The sequence below is a fragment of the Oryza brachyantha genome, chromosome 5 (genome assembly GCF_000231095.2).
Source record: "Oryza brachyantha chromosome 5, ObraRS2, whole genome shotgun sequence".
Classification (NCBI taxonomy): domain Eukaryota; kingdom Viridiplantae; phylum Streptophyta; class Magnoliopsida; order Poales; family Poaceae; genus Oryza; species Oryza brachyantha.
In genome coordinates this window covers 15231458-15249234 of record NC_023167.2, presented here as the reverse complement: position 1 = coordinate 15249234, position 17777 = coordinate 15231458, and the positions used below count along the sequence as shown (strand labels likewise).

The window sequence follows — 17777 nt, the reverse complement described above, 5'->3', positions numbered from 1 at the left end:
CCAATATCACGTCTATTTTTGATCACCTATGATTTTACCAATGATTAACTACCAACGTTACTTGCAAAAAAAACAAAAAAAATCAAAAACACTACCAATGTCAATTTTGGTACCGGTTTGCCATAGATGATCCATTCTCTGTCCCTCACCGCCGCTGCTTCTACAACTAGCTAACTAGGTGTTCTGATCGATGTGCTTTCTTCTTCCGTCGATCGGTTTGTCAACTGGTGCGGAATATAGGCCCTGATCGAAAGCTCATTGGTCTTCAGTTGCATATGGGAGCATTTTTGCTGACATAGATTCCCATTTAGTCGTATATCATGTCGGAATTTTCTTTTAAATGTGAAATAAATAAATTGATGTGTATTTTCAACGAGATCTATGTGCGGTCGATTGAGAGCGAGATTTGCATGGAGTTGATAGAATTAAAATGTTTTTCTTTCTTTCCATGCTGATTACGGAGTATTATTCACATGGACATGGTTAATATCGTGTCACGCCGAACCCGCCCTAGCTAGACTATAACGATTTTTTTATTTAACCCCTTTTAAATTTTAATGTTAAAACTACACGACGCCACGGTAGACATAATAGACATGTCAATGTTTAATTACCACATAAGTCTAGTTAGCATAGCAGAACCTTTGTCACGCTAGCAGGACTATCATAAACAAATAATGTTGTTACGTGATAGTGTTATTTGGTCATATCAATCTCACTACCATGATCAAAAGGTTTAAATTAAAAACAAAGTATGATTGATTAGTTTTTATACTCTTATAAAGAGTAGTGGCGGTGGTGGTAAATCTGACGTCTATCCCAGCACCAACTCCCTCATATTTTTTGAAACGAAAAATAACTAAGACATATATGTCAAACATTTTTTATTAATTCTACTTTAATAATATATTTTTTAATAAAATTTGCTGCAACGCATGGGTGATATGCTAGTAAACTTTAAAAATAAAAAGATTTAAATAATTGAAAAATCAAATAGAACAGGGCATCTGATCCGTAGCTTTCGTGGTTAAAGCAGGATCGTCTTATGGATGGGTGTGAAGATGAATCTCAGATGAACCTAGCTATCTATAGAAATGTTCTCCACCTCAACAGTCAACACTATTATGACAAATTGACAATGAGACTGGCCCCTCTGGCCGTTGATACTGAAGCAGCAAAAAGTACGCTAATTGCCAATCATATCGTCCCTAACCGCACTCCAAAACGTTTCACGATATTGCTGAATTAGTCCCCGACCTCCATCGGCTTTCCATGATATGAGTATCATGTTGTTGTGAAGCTCATATATATAATGTCATGACACATATACGTATATTTGTTCCTACCAAGACTCTCTGTATTAATATAGGTGTCACACTAATTTTTAAAAAAACATTTTTCATAACATCCCTTTATTTATACATATAACCTAAAGAAATCTCACTCGTAAAAATGTATAGGAGGCATCCAGTCATAACACTATCTTTGAAAATCAATTTTCACGGACGACCAAATTAGGAAGATCACCTTAAAATATGCCTTATGTTTAGTTGTTATTAGGGGTAGAGGGCTCTCAATACTGTCGACTAGAAAAAGAGCAACACTCTTACATAATCACTATTGGTGATCCTTAAAGCATCTCCAAGAGCATAGTTAAATTTTTGATCTTTAAATTTCAATTTAGATTCACATGAAAATATTTTATCTCCAAATTAACATGCACTCTAACATACTCTTCATCGTCACTCTCTAAATCCTAACGACTAGTTACCACTATTCAAGTTTTAAAAACTACAACACATCCAACAAAACTATCCATATTTACTCTTTACATGTCTCTAGAAAGTATGGGTCATCCATATGAAACCCATAGATAGACATCCCAACTTAGCATCTTCAAGAGACTACCTATTTAATATGTTATACCAAATTTTATCAATTATGTTAAAAAATATTATCCTCTAAGAGACTATCTATTTGACTTGTCATATCATTTAAAGGGCTAAAGCCTAAATATGACGGCTCAATTGCCAAATATGACAAGTCATCCTCTCACCCAACAAGATTGCTATCTATGATCCATCGTTTTACCTTTTTATAGATTTCTAATCTTTAAATATTTAATTTCATCATTTACACCATTAAATAATTATATAAAATCAGTTAATGTTTTATTTTTCATCCTCAGATAGACAATAATGTAGCAGTAATCATGCTCAGTGATTGATGCATTATCGTACCCCTGGAGCTCTTTTTGTTCGCTTATCGTGGATTCGGCCTGATTGATCCGCCCCCCCGCCGGCCTCTTGCGCCGGATCGGAACAGCGACCGGTCGATCGCGGCCTCTCGCGGGACCGTGCCGGTTTAAGCCGATTCGCGTTGCGTGGTGGCTTTTCTCTTCGTGTCGTACGCGCACACGTCGCCGTGACATGATATGGATGCGTTACGTTGTCGATCGATCCAACCACGGGCCCACGGGCACACAGCTTAATTTGGCGTGCCGCCGTGCGCGCGCCACCACGCACCAGTCCGGCCACAACCCGTTCGGTTCCGCAGACGATCTGGGAGAGAGAGAGAGAGAGAGAGAGACCGACCTTTGCAGATAAATGCATGCATGAACACGGTACAGGTTGTGGTGTTATTCTGTCGGCGTTGTCGTGAACACAGTAAATCGGGTCGCCGTTCGTGATGGGAGGGATCGGTATAATCAAAGGCAGTAATCGCGATACAGGGGCATGGGCATGGCGCTTGGCTTGGGCCCTTGCAGGTGCATTGTTGCTAGCTCGATCGATCGTACGCCAATCAATTGGCAACAGGTCAACAGCAATTGACAAGCTATAAGCTCGATTGTCGCAACAAAGCACATGAAAATGATATATTTATAGATAAAAATAATTTATAAATAAAATTTTTTATATGTATTTAAGTTAAGGTTTTAAAAAATAAAATTATGTACAAAATCTTTAAAATCAACTATAAATTTAAAGTTAAAAATTTTAAATTTTAATTTATAAACATAAACATAAATAAAAAGATGGGGCTACGGGTCGATCGAAACAGCACCACGAGATACATAGTACAAATGCAGTTCACACACGGCTATTGATAAGCAGACAGAAACGATCAAGCGAATGATATATATTTGAGGCCTTCGTTAGCGAAAAATGCATGGTTTCTTCCACCAACACCCAGTTGGCTAGTGATTTGATCGATGCCGTTGGAGCGCAGGCAACTGTGGTGGATCATCCATGGTTGCCTACTTGCCTGGGGCCTCCCGGGAATCAAACAGCATCGATCATTCCATGACTTAGCGTGCGTTGCTGGGCCGACGGAATCGAGCGAAAAGTTCCACACGGCTGCCAAATGAGATCATCACAAGAAATGGAATGCCACCGTACGTGGACAACTCCGAGAAAAAAAATTGTGCATCTCTCATTTCAAAATTAATAACGTGTAATGGCATGTTTAAAGGTAGAGACCACTATAAACTCTAACCCACGTCAGCAACAAGAATATATTATATAATGGTACGTGTGCAAAGGTTGAATCAGGTATGGTTTTTTATTAATGCAACAAAATATTTTTATTACACTACTTTTCTTTTTATCCACCTCATACAACAAAGTTTTCTTTAATAAATGCTAAGAATCGACTCTAAGCCCTTGTCATGAATGCATGACTATTAGTAGGCTCATATAATAAACACTTTTGTACGTGTCCTAAGTTCCCTTTTCTTAAAAAAAAGAGGGGAACTTTTTTTCTTTTTCACGGGGATCAAGGGGGTATGTAAAATTGTTTGAGAATACATGGCTTCGATTGGTTAAAGTGAGAAAGGGTTGGAGAAATTAAATAATATATTTTAAGATAACATTTAAATGTAAAAGGTTTGTTATATTTTGAGACAGCTCCCTCGCTCTCCTGTGAGGCTCACATATATGCATGCATGGTTTTATCGTTACCAGATTCGTTATAAAATATAAGTGTTTATATATTGTTTAGTATTCTCTTCGTATTTTAATAAATGGCGACATTGAATTTTTATCACACGTTTGATCAATCGCCTTAAATAATAATTATATAAGTTTATTTATAAAATAAATGGTCAAATATATGTCAAAAAGTCAATGGTATTATATATTAAAATATGGATGTAGTAAATATAAAGGTGGATTGTATGTCAAAATATTTCGTATTGGTCACTTCAGTTTTTATTTCTTTCTTGAATTTATTTTATTTGTTTTTCTAAGGACCTGATTGGATTTAAAATGACTAAGATGGATGAAATGATAGGAGTCAGCTTTATATTATAATATATCAATACAATATAAATATAAATATTTTACTATTTTAGAGTATTACTACCTCCGTCCCGAAATAAGATTATTTTTCAGTTTTTTGATACAATGTTTTAACTCTTCGTCTTATTTAAAAAATTTTTACGATTAATATTTTTAGTCTTACTAGATGATAAAACATGAATAGTACTTTATGCGTGACTAATTTTTTTTAAGTTTTTATATAATTTTTTTAAATAAGATGAATGGTCAAATGTTGTACACGAAAAAATGAAAAATAGAATTATTATACTACGGAGAGAGGTAGTTGATTGTAAAATTTACCTGCGAGAGTTTGATCGAATCGGTCGCATCAGAAATTCAGAATCTGGAATCATTAGGCGGCACACACCTTCATGAGCTTGTACCGTGTTCCGTGCGAGTGTGCCGGCGCGCGGTGCTGCCGGCATTATTACAACTTACTACTGTACAGCCTTGCACTGCATTGTACGTTACCTACTTAATTACCTCGTACATAGCTACCCGTACGTAGCTACCCGAGTGTGTACTACTACGTAGCTATGAGAAACTTTAGCTTTCTTTTACCAGCTTTCTCCAGCGCAGGGACCTGCAGGACAAGGCGCCCAACCATGCACGTCGACGAGATAGTACTCCTCAAAAATATATATTGTTGTATTCACTTTTTTTTAAAATATATCCATTTTTATCTACTTCTTCGTCCCAATCAATTACCATCGTCTCATATTTAATTTCTTCAATTTTTTTATCTCAACCAATTGTCATGATACCTTACTTTATTTAAACATTTTCTTAATACATGTGACTAACTTAAAAGTCATATCGGTCCTATCATTTTGCTTCTGCCTATACTTATAAGTTATCATTTTAATTTTAATTTTAGAGTATTTTCATCCAAGTTTATTTCTCAATATTTGTTTTTAGATTAATAAAAACATGTATTATATATGATGTATATAAAAGTTTGATTCACAAATTATTATTTGTTTACAAATATATTGTTGCTCCCTTTATCTTGAAGCGGAAGGAATACGCCTACCTACACTAGGTAGGTATGGCGCATACAGATCAAACCCGGCCGGTTGATATGTTCTGGTTTCAGGTGGCCTGACGAGGCACTCCACGATATTATTGGCTATTAGCAATAGCTCTGCTACGTGCGTACCTTCAGACATGCATGCATCGAGTTCGCATAGGTACGTCGTGCTCGTGCAGGTTCGTTTTGTGTGCCCTTTGAGCTTAACTGCGTAGTACTGTACGTTGTGACGGTACTGGCTGGACGCTCACTTGATCGGGAGCATGGATGACGGATCGATTAGATGGCTCTGGCAGCTGTGTAAGTGTAGCAATTACATAAGTCCGTGCAACGCCCTTAGGCTGCATCCTTAATTTCATCTTATTCTTTTTCTCGACAGGTCGTATGTACTAATCTGAAATCAGTCTCAAAGCTGTCCGAGAGGTTCTTTGTCCGGTGTTGCAAGTTGAGAGAGAAAAATATCCCCTTTTTAGGTTCATGGGTACTTTGTTAAAATTATTGTGCACTGTTAAAAATTAAATATTTACATTAAATAAAAAGATCAAAAGGAGTAGGACTCGAAGAACCAAGTTGAAAATGACAAAAAGAATTTAGTGTGTCTCCATCCTCCTTCGTTATCGAGAGATCGATCATCTATCTTATTTAATTTATTTATGGTGTTAAGTATTTTTTCTATTCTCAATTATAAGCTTTCCAAATTAACTGTATGTTGACCACACTTACTATTCCTGACTCAACGTCAATTTTTTTAAAACCTATTTAAATTTTGTTTTAATTTATACAATTAAAAATAACTTGAGCCGGGTGCAATGGCATTTTTTCTAGTGTGTGTATATAGAAAAGTATATTTTTCCACTCGGTTGAAGTTGGATATCCACTCCATGCTTACATGTCACCTAATAGTTATTGATTTTTTTAAAAAAATGATAAGATAGATTAATATGAGATGTATAATTCCATAAACACGTAAATTTCAAATCACTTCTACAAGTTGTAACACATTTAACTGTGAATGTGCTTATATAGTTTCAATTTAATTTATTATTTTTGCTATAACTTGTACAAGTTGAATTTAATGCATATTTGTAAAAATTAATGACTAGATGAAATAAAAAGGGAGTGGATATCCAACGGAGGGATAGAAATTCATCTCCATGCATGTATATATTGATAGCCCAAAAGTACGACACCAACCAATTAAGTTGATCGACATTAAACTAGGATATACTGAGATCGACTGTACTACTGGCGAGGATACGAGACAGATCGATCTCCAGCAACAACTCGCTCTACAACGACAACACAGGTGCTAATCGCCGTTACCTTTCTAGATCGGGTCCAGATTGTGTGTGTAAGCGTGTGGGGCTATTAATCAGTGTGTGAGTTTCTTCCAGGTCACATCACATGATCTTATCGCCCAACGACCAATGACAATATATAGCTGAATACCCTAGTATAAAAAAAGTACTTTGGCACTCACAATCTGCTCAAAAATAAAGCAAACTAAAGTGTTCCGCTCGCGGCCATCGATCGACCTAAGCTTATATATTCCCGTCGAAATGTTCAACCTTGTACACAGCTTCAAATAGCTAAACCAACTCGGGCACCACCCTTCCCATCGATTAGAATCTCGGAATAGTGCCAGGTGTACCAGTATTGGGTTAGGGTGTGTCGAAAAAAAAGAAGGCAACAAATAATTGACTGGGGACAGGAAGATCTCATGGATCTACTGATGCATCCAGCATGCGTTCACAGCGCTTCTTGCTACACAAAACCGGTTAATCGTCTTGCAGAAGCCTTGATCTGGACGGTCGTCTGTCGTCGTTGCCAAATCAATCGTTGGCAGATCAGCAGGAGGAGTGCACACTTTCGCCAGGCAAGTGATGCTCCCAGACGCCGATGAACTATTTGATCGGAATCACAACACAGTGGCCAGCTGCAGGCCAGGGAACAAACACACAGCAGCATCGCACTGCATACCGGCGTCCAGTTCTGCATGAATGATTGAACGATCTGAGAGGAGCAGCTATCAAAAGCTAGCCAAAAACATGGCAGTTGCCAATACATGTATACATAGAGATTTAGCATTATACAACGGTAAAAGTACGGCGCAGATTAAGCGGTGGGAGGGAGGGAGGGATGGAGGGGGAATTTCAGGCGGCCTAAATCCTTTTCTGGAACAGTGAAAGGCTACAATATTCCAAAGCTGCGTGCGTACGTGCTTGCTTAGCTTTTGCACCCCCTCCCCTGCCGGGTTTTATTTTCTTCGCGCTGCTTTTGGTTTTTGGGGTGTGCGGCATCCGCGGAAAAGGAGAGATCCTAAAAACCGCGAGATGGCGATGTGTTGCCTCGTCGGATCGGCAGTGGCAGGCAGGAGTAGCCCCCGTTTCTACTGTAGCGCGCGGATGCAGATGGCGATGTTGCTCGCTCGGTGCGCTTTCCTGTCCTCTCCTCTCCCCCTCCTGCTCTGCCTGCTTTCGCTCGCAGAGAGCCAGCGATTAGCTACGATGATAAAGTCGTAGATCAACGCATTTCCCGTGCAGGCGTTCGTAGTCCAACGGTTAGGATAATTGCCTTCCAAGCAATAGACCCGGGTTCGACTCCCGGCGAACGCATTTCTCGTTACAACTGTTTCATAAACATTTTTTCTTTTAAAACTCTCTTGAGTTGTGAAAGAGAAAACGCCTTTGCTATTCTACAGAGACGTAGCCTGTCCTTGCTATTCTGCAGACGACTGAGCCGTGATCTGTTAATAATCTGTATTAAGATTGGTACTTAAATCAGGCAGGAGACGTAACCTGTCCTAGTAAGCCCAGCCCATTAGCACCACTGCACCACCCATCCTCTCTCTCCCTTTATCTTCTCTAGGCCACGGGATTAGATGATAGCACCACCACCCATCCTCTCTCTCCCTTTATCTTCTCTAGGCCACGGGATTAGATGATAGCACCACCACCCATCCTCTCTCTCCCTTTATCTTCTCTAGGCCACGGGATTAGATGATAGCACCAACAGCAGAAGTGAGGGGATGCCATCTCCGACGAATCTCCGATGAGTCGTCTCCACTCTAGTGAAATCGCCCTCCTCCACAACCTAGGTTACCTTCGATTCTCCAACTCCTGCGTGCGCCATCGCCCGACCATGCCGACACCCGGCCTCCCGCGGCGTGGCCTCCTCCATCCCTTCGCCCCGCTTTGCCCCCGTCATCAACACCACTGGCCCACCACCACTCCCAAACCCATGGCTTCGGTGGCGCCGCTGCCTCCCAGGCCATCCATGGAGTATCACTGATTTGCCATTTGGTGAGGTAGATGCTACATTTTTTATTTTCGTTTTTGCTGCTGCATGCATTATTCTTTTGTATCGATTTTGTTCTGCCAATCAACTAATTTTGCAATATAAACATCATGACCGAATTTGTTGTTTTTATGTAACCTTAGAGCTAAGAAATTTAGTGACCCAAACTTGGATCCATGATTGTTTGTTCATTCTTAGCTGATAGGCGTGAGCATATTGTTATATTACATCTCTTGAGTCATCCTACGAATTTGGGGGCAGTTTGATGGCTTGAACTATAATATTTCTCTATCAATTTACCAATCTGTTCAATTAATTAGAAAATTTGTTTGAGGAAAGTTACAGCTACTAGTGGATCTGAAGCTTTGTATTGCTTTGTTTTCTCCGTAAATTTTGTTGCTAACTTGCATGGTTATACCGCAAATTTTGCACAATGGATATACTGGAGTTGTGTAATATTAATATGTCTAAATTTTGTTGATGTTCTCTGTAAATAATAGAAAACATGATGCTAATTCTCGAGTCAAATTCCTGAAACTACTAGGTGCAACAAAAGCATAACAGTTGGCAGCAGAGAGAGAATATATGCAGTTCTGTCACTCGCAAAGACACGTTTCCTGGCAAGATTTTGTTTTATAAACTATCCTAAACCAGGTTTTGCTTCTTTGTTTTGTTACCTAGCTCTTTTCTAAAAATGCCAGGATTAGCTTTTGCACCAGCAGTAACAAAATTCTAAGGGTGAAAGCTTTTCCACCCGCACCTAGAGTATATGCGGGTTTTGTTTGTGTTCCTATGGCATGTACAATAGAGTTCTATCATGTTTGAGTGGTATGAAAGCTGAAAAAATGTTAAGGGTGGCTAATGATTAATTGATTGGCTAAACCATCTTACAATACTAAATTTTGGGAAATAGAGTATATCTTGCTTGTGTTTGTGTAAATCATTTGGTTTTTATGTCTTCTGTTTTTAGTTTTTTTGTTTGTTCTCTACTAATTTATTTGCCACTGTTTTGGACAGTTGCACCATAAGTGAAATTAAAATCTTTGGTTGCAATTCTGGTTAACCCCTTAAACTAATCAATCACCTATACTTGCATAATGTGTAGACTAAAGTTGCACGAAGTTTACTCCAAATTTGCATAATCGGAATGTGCAACTCCTATACAAATGAGGTGCAACTTTGGTATAAATGAAGTACATCTTACTATTTACTAACAAATGAGGGGCAACTTTGCATTCCTGAATAATGAGAACTCTTGTGAACATTTTTACGATGACTTGCAATTTTGTTCGACTATTTGTGTGGTTTGCACGTTTGACCGCAATTTTTTAGTGAACTGCTCATGGCTCAAAGATAGCTTGCGAGTAACTTAAAACATTATGATCTTTGTTAATTTTGTCTATACATAATGGGAAATTTTGCAGCTGGAAGGGTAATTTTGTTGGAGGAGTTTTGTTCACTTTGTCCATGTCTGATATAAATTTTGCTATTTTATCAACTCTCTGATTTCTTTTTCTGAACTATCGGTCACCTATACTTACACAATATATATGCTAAATTCACATATAGCTTAACCTATAGTTGCAAAATATGAAAATATGCAACTTTAACATAAACAAAGCGCAACTTCAATATAAATTAAGTGCAATAATAGATTTCATGATTCTGGTTGAGCTAGAATTTTTTATCTTGGATTGCTTTGTGTCATTCTATCATAATTTTGTACCTAGGTGGGGAATTTTTGTCATGAGATCTAATCTACCAGAATCTAATCTAACATTGAACTTGCACATACATAGTTTAGCCTATAATTGCATAATATGCAAATAATCAACTTTAGTACAAATGAACTGCAACTTCAGTATAAATTAAGTGCAACAATAGTTTTTATATGTTTTTGGGAAGCATTTTGTGTTAGCACAAAATCCAGGTGTGTGTTGTTTGCTGCTATTCGCATCTACTCTTCTTTCTGCTGATTTTTTGGACTGTTTTGCTTGTGATCTACAGGCGAATATCCATTGCGCCAATTCTCTAGAGAAGTCTGCAGCAGCAAGAGATACAAGAGGTGGAATTTCACTCCCCTAGCTATATGTGATCCCCATGTTTATTCTATGTGTAATTGAATGTGTGTCGGTTCTTCCAGTTTGTTCCCGCAAAGGCTTCGGCTCCACTGTCATTTTTGACAGCAAGTGGATTGCTCTAGTCCAGTTTGATGGCTTAGATGATTCAGAGGAACAGGAGTTGAAGAAATCTAGTTTTCACAAGAGAGGTGCCTATGTCTCCCAATCAACCGTGTCTCTTTGATGAGATTGAGCTATGCTCTGAATATGTCATTTATATGTGTAATTCAGGTTACACTCTTCAATTTTGTGTTGGTTTTGGTTACATACTTGATTTTCAGCAAATTGGACATGGAAAATTCAGTGTTGTGTTCAAAGTTTTGAAGATTACGGAGGGCTGCTTATATTGTGTAAAAACGGATGGCTGCTTATATTGTATAAAATGGAGTATCAGGCAACTACATAATAATAGGAATTCCTTGTATTTTGCGGCACAAATTGCTGGAAATTCCTTGTTTTTTGCCTACTCCATGTGTTTGTTCGTAGCTTAACAGAAATTCTACCTGCCCGCTAACTCAATAAGTGTGAGGCTGTAAACTATCTTGACTTTACTGTTGATTTGGAGAAACAAAATGGACTGGAATTGCTTTGTTTTAGTAAAATGGAACCTAGTTTGCCCCCTATAGTTCTAAAAAATTCAAGTGAGATCATCAACAATTAATATGTGAAGCTATTCATTTTTTTTGCTTTCAGTAAATCGTGACTTTTTTTGCTTTCAGTAAATCGTGACGTGTGTCTAGGCTTGAATAAAAAAATTAAAAGGAGAACAAATGCAACAATTATACGTATACGAAAAAATGTGTGGTATGCTCCTGAGGCGAGTACAAGGCCCAAAACAAGCTTTATGGGCCGCAGTTTGCCTACCAGCCCAAACGTGTAAACCATACAAATAGTCGCAAAGCCCAAAAAGCTTAGAAACCCTGCCCAAAACACAAACAGCCTCAAAGCAAAATAGATCCGCAGCCCATTAAGCTGACTCGAAAATCAATCCTTTTTTGGGTGTGAACGGCCCACTATCTCCTTTTGTGTCCAAAGGCTATATTTTCTTTGTTTGCATTGGTGCCGTTGGATTTCCGTCCAACGATCCACAGATTTGACTTTGACTGACAGATCTAAAAATTTCAGTCAACTGCGCAGTAGACGAACCCAAGAGAAAAACACATGTTGGGAGGTGGGCCGGCCTTCGCGGCTTTGCTTCTGGCATGGGCCTATCCGCATATTAGGGGCAGAAGGGAAAGTGCGTGACAAACGGTGTAGGGGCTTTGTTTGCATATACTGGGCCAATCCGAGTGTGCCTGTGGGTCTGTGCTCCGTGATATCATTTTTAGGCGAAAAAAGTCCATTTTGTGTCCCTGCAGTATAGCCCAAATCTGATTTTAGGCCCTGTTTAGTTTCCAAAAACTTTTTCCAAAAACATCACATCAAATTTTTAGACACCTAAATTAAACATTAAATATACATAAACATTAAAACTAATTACACAGTTATGGGAAAAATCGTCTGACGAATCTTGAGCCTAATTAGAACATGATTAGCCATAAATGCTACAGTAACCAATATATGCTAATGACGTATTAATTAGACTCAAAAGATTTATCTCATGGTTTTCAGGCGAAATCTGAAATTTGTTTTATAATTAGACTACGTTTAATACTTCAAATGTGTCTAAAAATTTGATGTGATGTTTTTGCAAAAAAATTTTACAAACTAAACAAGCCCTTACTCTCTTATATGCAAAACCGGATACGTCACCACCCTCATCTGTCAACATCGACTCATTTTGCCTCCTTGAGGAGTTTTGACAATGGTTTTGTCTGACATAGCATATTGATTTGATCCACTAGTGTTGACTTACATGAAAATTGCACCAATGAAATGAAAATTGCACCAATGAAAAGTAATGAAAACAATAGGGCCTATGTATCAATGACATGAAAAAATAGTGGGTCCACCTTTCTTCCTTCTTTCTTATCTCTCACCTTTCTTTCTCCTTCTCTTAGCCCAACTCTTCTTCTCTGTATGACTTCTCGCCTTGATGCCTATACTGATAATGCTTTGCAACGATCAGTGTGCTCTCCAATCTTCCATACCTACTATTCACAACATTGTTGCTACCCCATCGATGAGCACGGAGATTGAGATACATGGACCTCACCTGCAGAGAAGAGTAGACGAGGGAGGGGGAGGGAATATGCAGACTTTGTACCTAGTATTGGGTTGTTAATGGTGGAAACGATGTGGTGATAGAGAGAACAAGGAGGTTGTGTGGTGGACATGGACACAGATGATGAAGAAGATGGGCGGTGCCAGACTGGGAGGCTTATGTCAATTCACGTAGATTGTGACATGGGCTCACTAAAGAGGAGAAAGATTGGAAGGACAACGAAGAAAAGAGAAAATAGGAGAAAGATTAAGAGTATGAACGCGCTAATGGAGCTCTCCAGGATATTCTTCTGAAGCACACCAATGGTGCTCTTTCAGGAGGAGTTAGAATGTTTAGCCCCGGAAGAGTGGTGGGGTCTATCGGCAACTGTTGTCTTTCACGTGTGAGAATGCAAGGTCAAGCTTGAGCTTGTGTGGGACTCATCGGATGGGAGCTCGAGCTAAAACCTCATTGATAATTTGAGGGTGGTTTTATACCTGTTTTGTGGTTGAGACAGTAAAAGTAGATTGGAACTATAGTTCTAGGGATGTAATATAGACTTTTTATTTTCAGGCCCTCGTGAGGTAGTGAGCAGGATTTGCAAAACCGTTTCCTAGGCCGAGACCGTCACCCTAGCGATATGGAGATTATCACCGATAATCACACAACAAATGCTCAAATTTGAATCCAAAAAATTCAATGGAGTCTCAGAGGTTTAGGTATGAAAATTGTGCGATACATTAACCAATAGTCATGGTGGCACAACCAATATCGGTAATCGTGATATATACATACCGATAATAATAAGAATCCACCTATAATCGTGCATTTTTTTTATGTATATCTCCTGGTAAACGTGGTTTTCTTGACTAGTTAAAAGAATGGCCAGGGTGAACAGTTGTGACATCTCTAGTTTTTACTCATTCATTCAAATACAACCTGCTTTCGAACCATAATTCCCTTATACATGTGTTATTTTTGAAAGAAATTATTCACCACAAGTTTCTAAAACCAAGAACTATCACCACAAATTTTTTTTAGATTCTTTACCAACTTTTTTTTAGAAAAAATCAAAATCTTACGAAATTTGGCAAACCCTACCATTGCTTTACCCAAGTCACACATGATTATCATGATAACCATTACAATTATCGCGGTTTTACATACCCTGGTCGTGAGATATCCATATTCCACAAAAATGACCCATAAGCAACAAAATATTGAATCAATATTGTTTTCTTTCCATGTAGGTAGAGCAGACCCAAGTAATCCATTTTTAGACTGAAGACCCACATGCACATACATGTACATATGCATAAAGATGTACTTTAACACATGCTCAAATGGAATGAGCGTCTTAAGATTACAAAAAAGACTTAAGGCCGCGTTCGGCTGTAACTTATCTTATCCTAGATTCTCTCGTTTTTCCCGCACACGCTTCCTGAACTGTTAAATGATGTATTTTTGCGAAAATTTTCTATAGGAAAGTTGCTTTAAAAATCATATTAATCTTTTTTATATTTTTTAATAATTAATAATTAATTAATCATGTATTAATCTATTACTACGTTTTCCGTGTCGGATAACGAACCCCTTGTTCCCCACGTCGAAGGCAGCCTAGGACTTATGACAAATCTTAACCTCACTAAATCTATAGAAGCATATTTGAGTATGCTCCTTTGTTGACACCATGGTTTAAATCCTAATGGGTGAACCTGTAACTTCACCACCATCATACTACATGCACTTCTCATTTTGTTGTTGTTCTCTAGACAATTAACACAATATAATTATTAGCAAGTGGTCGCTCAAGGCTAGGCTTGAGCCAAGCAACATCACACACAAGCAATTTAGAAGTTTCTTGTCAAACATGACAATGAATTTTAGTTATATTGGACAGGTAATTAGATTAAAAAAATTATAGAACCTAAAAAATAACATATTTAAGCAGTCACAATATCGCAAAACAGTATAGATAGTGGAGTGTCATATGCCTTCGGTTATCCAATGGATAAATATGATATAATTACGCACCAAGATATGGAAACTAAATCGTAATGAGATACCCTCGTTAAAACATGCCAACGGATTTTAGCTATATTGGATAGACATGAATAAATAATTATGATATGGTTATACATATATATATATATACCCCAAGTTTCTATCTACGATCACTTGGATAACGATCGATGGAGCATACTCTAGAAATCAATAATCCTCACTGAAGAGTAGACTTATATAAACGACAACGACGTTAAAGCGAAATATCTCAAACATGATAATAGTTTTACCTAACTTATATGTATAAAAGTTATATATTTATATTTAGACGTATCAAGCAATTAAATAACAACCATGAATACGATCTAATAAACGAATAGAATCTCGTTAAGATCCGCAGAAATTACTTGTATAAAATCAAATTATTTATTGATGTTCTTAAATATGAATATAAATTTTAGCTTAAGCAAAATACGCACAAAAGTATAATTTAAGAGAAACTTATTCTATTACAATTTCTAATTTACATGGAAAGAATATAAGTAGTGCAACCCTGGCAACAGTTTTGTTCGCATGCGGCTTGGGCTGAAATTTCACGAGCCACCGTACGATAGCGCCGTAAAACCCAGGCCTTCCCGCAGCCACAAAAACCGGCAAGGCGAACACCGCGAGTACGCAAAGCGAAGCGGAGAAACCCCACTCCGCCGTCTTCCTCCTCCCTCCCCCTCCAGTCTCGTCTCGCCACCGCCGCCGCGCCCGGCCCCCATGTGGCCGTCCTGGGTGAGGACGCGCTCGTCCAAGACCAAGTCCGCCGCCGCCGCCGCCGACTCCAGCTCCACCGCGCTCGTCGCCGCCTCCAAGCGCCTGTCCTTCTCGTCCCCCTCCCTCAAGGATCTCCAGTCCCTGCTCGTGCCGGAGGGGGCCCACCCGCCGCACGCCGCGCCGTTCCCCTCCCCGCCGCCGCGCGTCTTCCACCGCGTCCGCGTCGCCGCCTGCGCGCTGCGCGTCCTCCGGAGCCTCCAGTCGGCGGGGCAGCAGGCGCACGCGGCCGTCCCCGGGTGCGAGGGGGCGCGGGTGGTGCTCTACTTCACCTCCCTCCGCGTCGTCCGCGGCACCTACGAGGACTGCCGCGCCGTGCGCGCCATCCTGCGGGGGCTCCACGCCGCCGTCGACGAGCGCGACCTCTCCATGGACCCGGCCTTCCTCCCCGAGCTCGCCGCGCTGCTCCCCCACCGTGGCCACCGCGTGACCCTCCCCCAGGTGTTCGTCAACGGCCGTCACCTCGGCGGCGCCGAGGAGGTCCGCCGCCTCCACGAGTCCGGCGAGCTCCGCAGCATCATCGCGGCCGCGTCCCCGGCCCCCACCACCTGCGGGCGCTGCGCCGGCGAGCGCTACGTGCTGTGCGGCAGCTGCGACGGGAGCCACAAGCGGTACAGCCACAAGGGCGGCGGCGGCTTCCGCGCCTGCGCCATCTGCAACGAGAACGGTCTCGTCCGGTGCCCGGACTGCAGCTTCCCGACCACCTGATCCAGATCCAAGATCCGTGTGGCGGTGGCTCCCCTCCAACCATTCAACCCATTTCGACTTCAAACTTTCTTCTCATCAAACAATGGGGAGAGATCAAGATCGCCCACCCATCCGTGTGACATTGACCTGTCAATTACTCTAGCATTAGTCATTACTCTCGTTAGTGATTAGTGAGCAGTGGAGTACCGTTTCACTCCTATTAGTCAGTTACAGATGAGGCTGTGGAGTTCAATTTAGCTGCCCTCCAGCCTTGGATTACAACTTAGTTTTTACAAGAGATTAATCTTTGGTTTCTGCTCTTGGTTAATCGTCAACCTTGCAGCCATTACATCACAGTTTATACATCTGGTTGTCTGACTTCGTACGCAGTATACTACTAGTATATTTCAAGTCTTCGAGCCATGGGATCCCTGCCTCACTGCGTCCGGAGCCGGTGCCAATGGATACGGCACGCTATACGCGTGGGGGTGCACCGGTGACCGGTGCAGGTGGCGTGAGGAAAGAGCCCGTCGGCGGCTGCTCCTGCTTGCAATCTATCCCATGGACAAGTCGTGTAGTGTGGGATTCGGCGTTACATCATCGAACTTTTGTGCGATCTGGGAGCGCGGCGAGAGTGCGACTGTTCGGTTCGGTGGGCTTGTCGGCCAACCGCGCTACGCCACGCTCGTGGCGCCCGGAAGCCGGAACCACGCGGCGGCATGCGCGATGGGCGACGCGGCGCACGGTCAGAGTGAGTTTTTTTTTTTGGCTGGCTGGCTGGGCCGCGCGGGCGCGCGCGCGTGCGTGCGGAGGATGAAAAAAAGAAAACGTTGGGAGTTGTTATGCGGTCGGCGGTCGCGGCATCCCCGGAGGCCCGGACCGACCGAGGCGAGAGGGATTCGGCGGTTTCGCCCATGTTTTTGGATCGCCACCGCCGCGGCTGGATCCCGGAAAATTCGACAGGCATCCCAACGTCGCGTTTCCGGTCGCGAGCTGGTAGTGACTGGGGATGAGTGAGTGATGAAGGTGAGGGGAGTGCTGGTGATCACGTGAGGGAAAGCAGAGAGCACTGGCGGAATGACTAGTGTCCTGCTCTGCTCCTTTTTTCGCTTTTCCTGTCTGCTGTCTCCCGGTGTGGATGATCTCATCCGCCGCGGCTTTATTTGGCTAGATCCCAGCGGTAGGAGCAATCCGGTGCTGCTGGTGTCTGCTACGGCTGTATTACACTTGCACACTCCTGAGCTATGTTACCAACCAATTTACTTACTCTGGGCTTGTTTAGTTTCCAAAAATTTTTAAGAGAAGGTGTCATGGGAGACGTCTGATCAGATATTGAAAAGGATTTTTGGACACAAGTA

The 17777-nt window shown here is 40.9% G+C and overlaps 1 protein-coding gene, 1 long non-coding RNA gene and 1 other non-coding gene across 3 annotated transcripts; all 3 read left to right on the top strand.

The window, feature by feature from the left end:
- Nucleotides 1-7892: 7892 nt before the first annotated feature.
- Nucleotides 7893-7964, top strand: TRNAG-UCC. Its single transcript has one exon. It is a non-coding gene; the product is annotated as a tRNA-Gly (tRNA).
- A 235-nt stretch (nt 7965-8199) lies between these two features.
- On the top strand, nt 8200-11232 carry LOC107304216. Its single transcript, XR_001550245.2, has 3 exons — nt 8200-8656; nt 10654-10711; nt 10790-11232. It is a non-coding gene; the product is annotated as an uncharacterized LOC107304216 (long non-coding RNA).
- Nucleotides 11233-15505: 4273 nt separating this feature from the next.
- LOC121054470 (uncharacterized protein At5g39865-like) lies at nt 15506-16881 on the top strand. The gene has a single exon (XM_040524314.1). The coding sequence runs from the start codon at nt 15679-15681 to the stop codon at nt 16438-16440; it is 762 nt and encodes a 253-aa protein (XP_040380248.1). The 5' UTR covers nt 15506-15678; the 3' UTR covers nt 16441-16881.
- The last annotated feature ends 896 nt before the right edge of the window (nt 16882-17777 follow it).

Bases quoted from the DNA above. Each gene is read 5' to 3' on its own strand.
- LOC121054470 (XM_040524314.1), top strand. From the start codon at position 15,679: ATGTGGCCGTCCTGGGTGAGGACGCGCTCGTCCAAGACCAAGTCCGCC.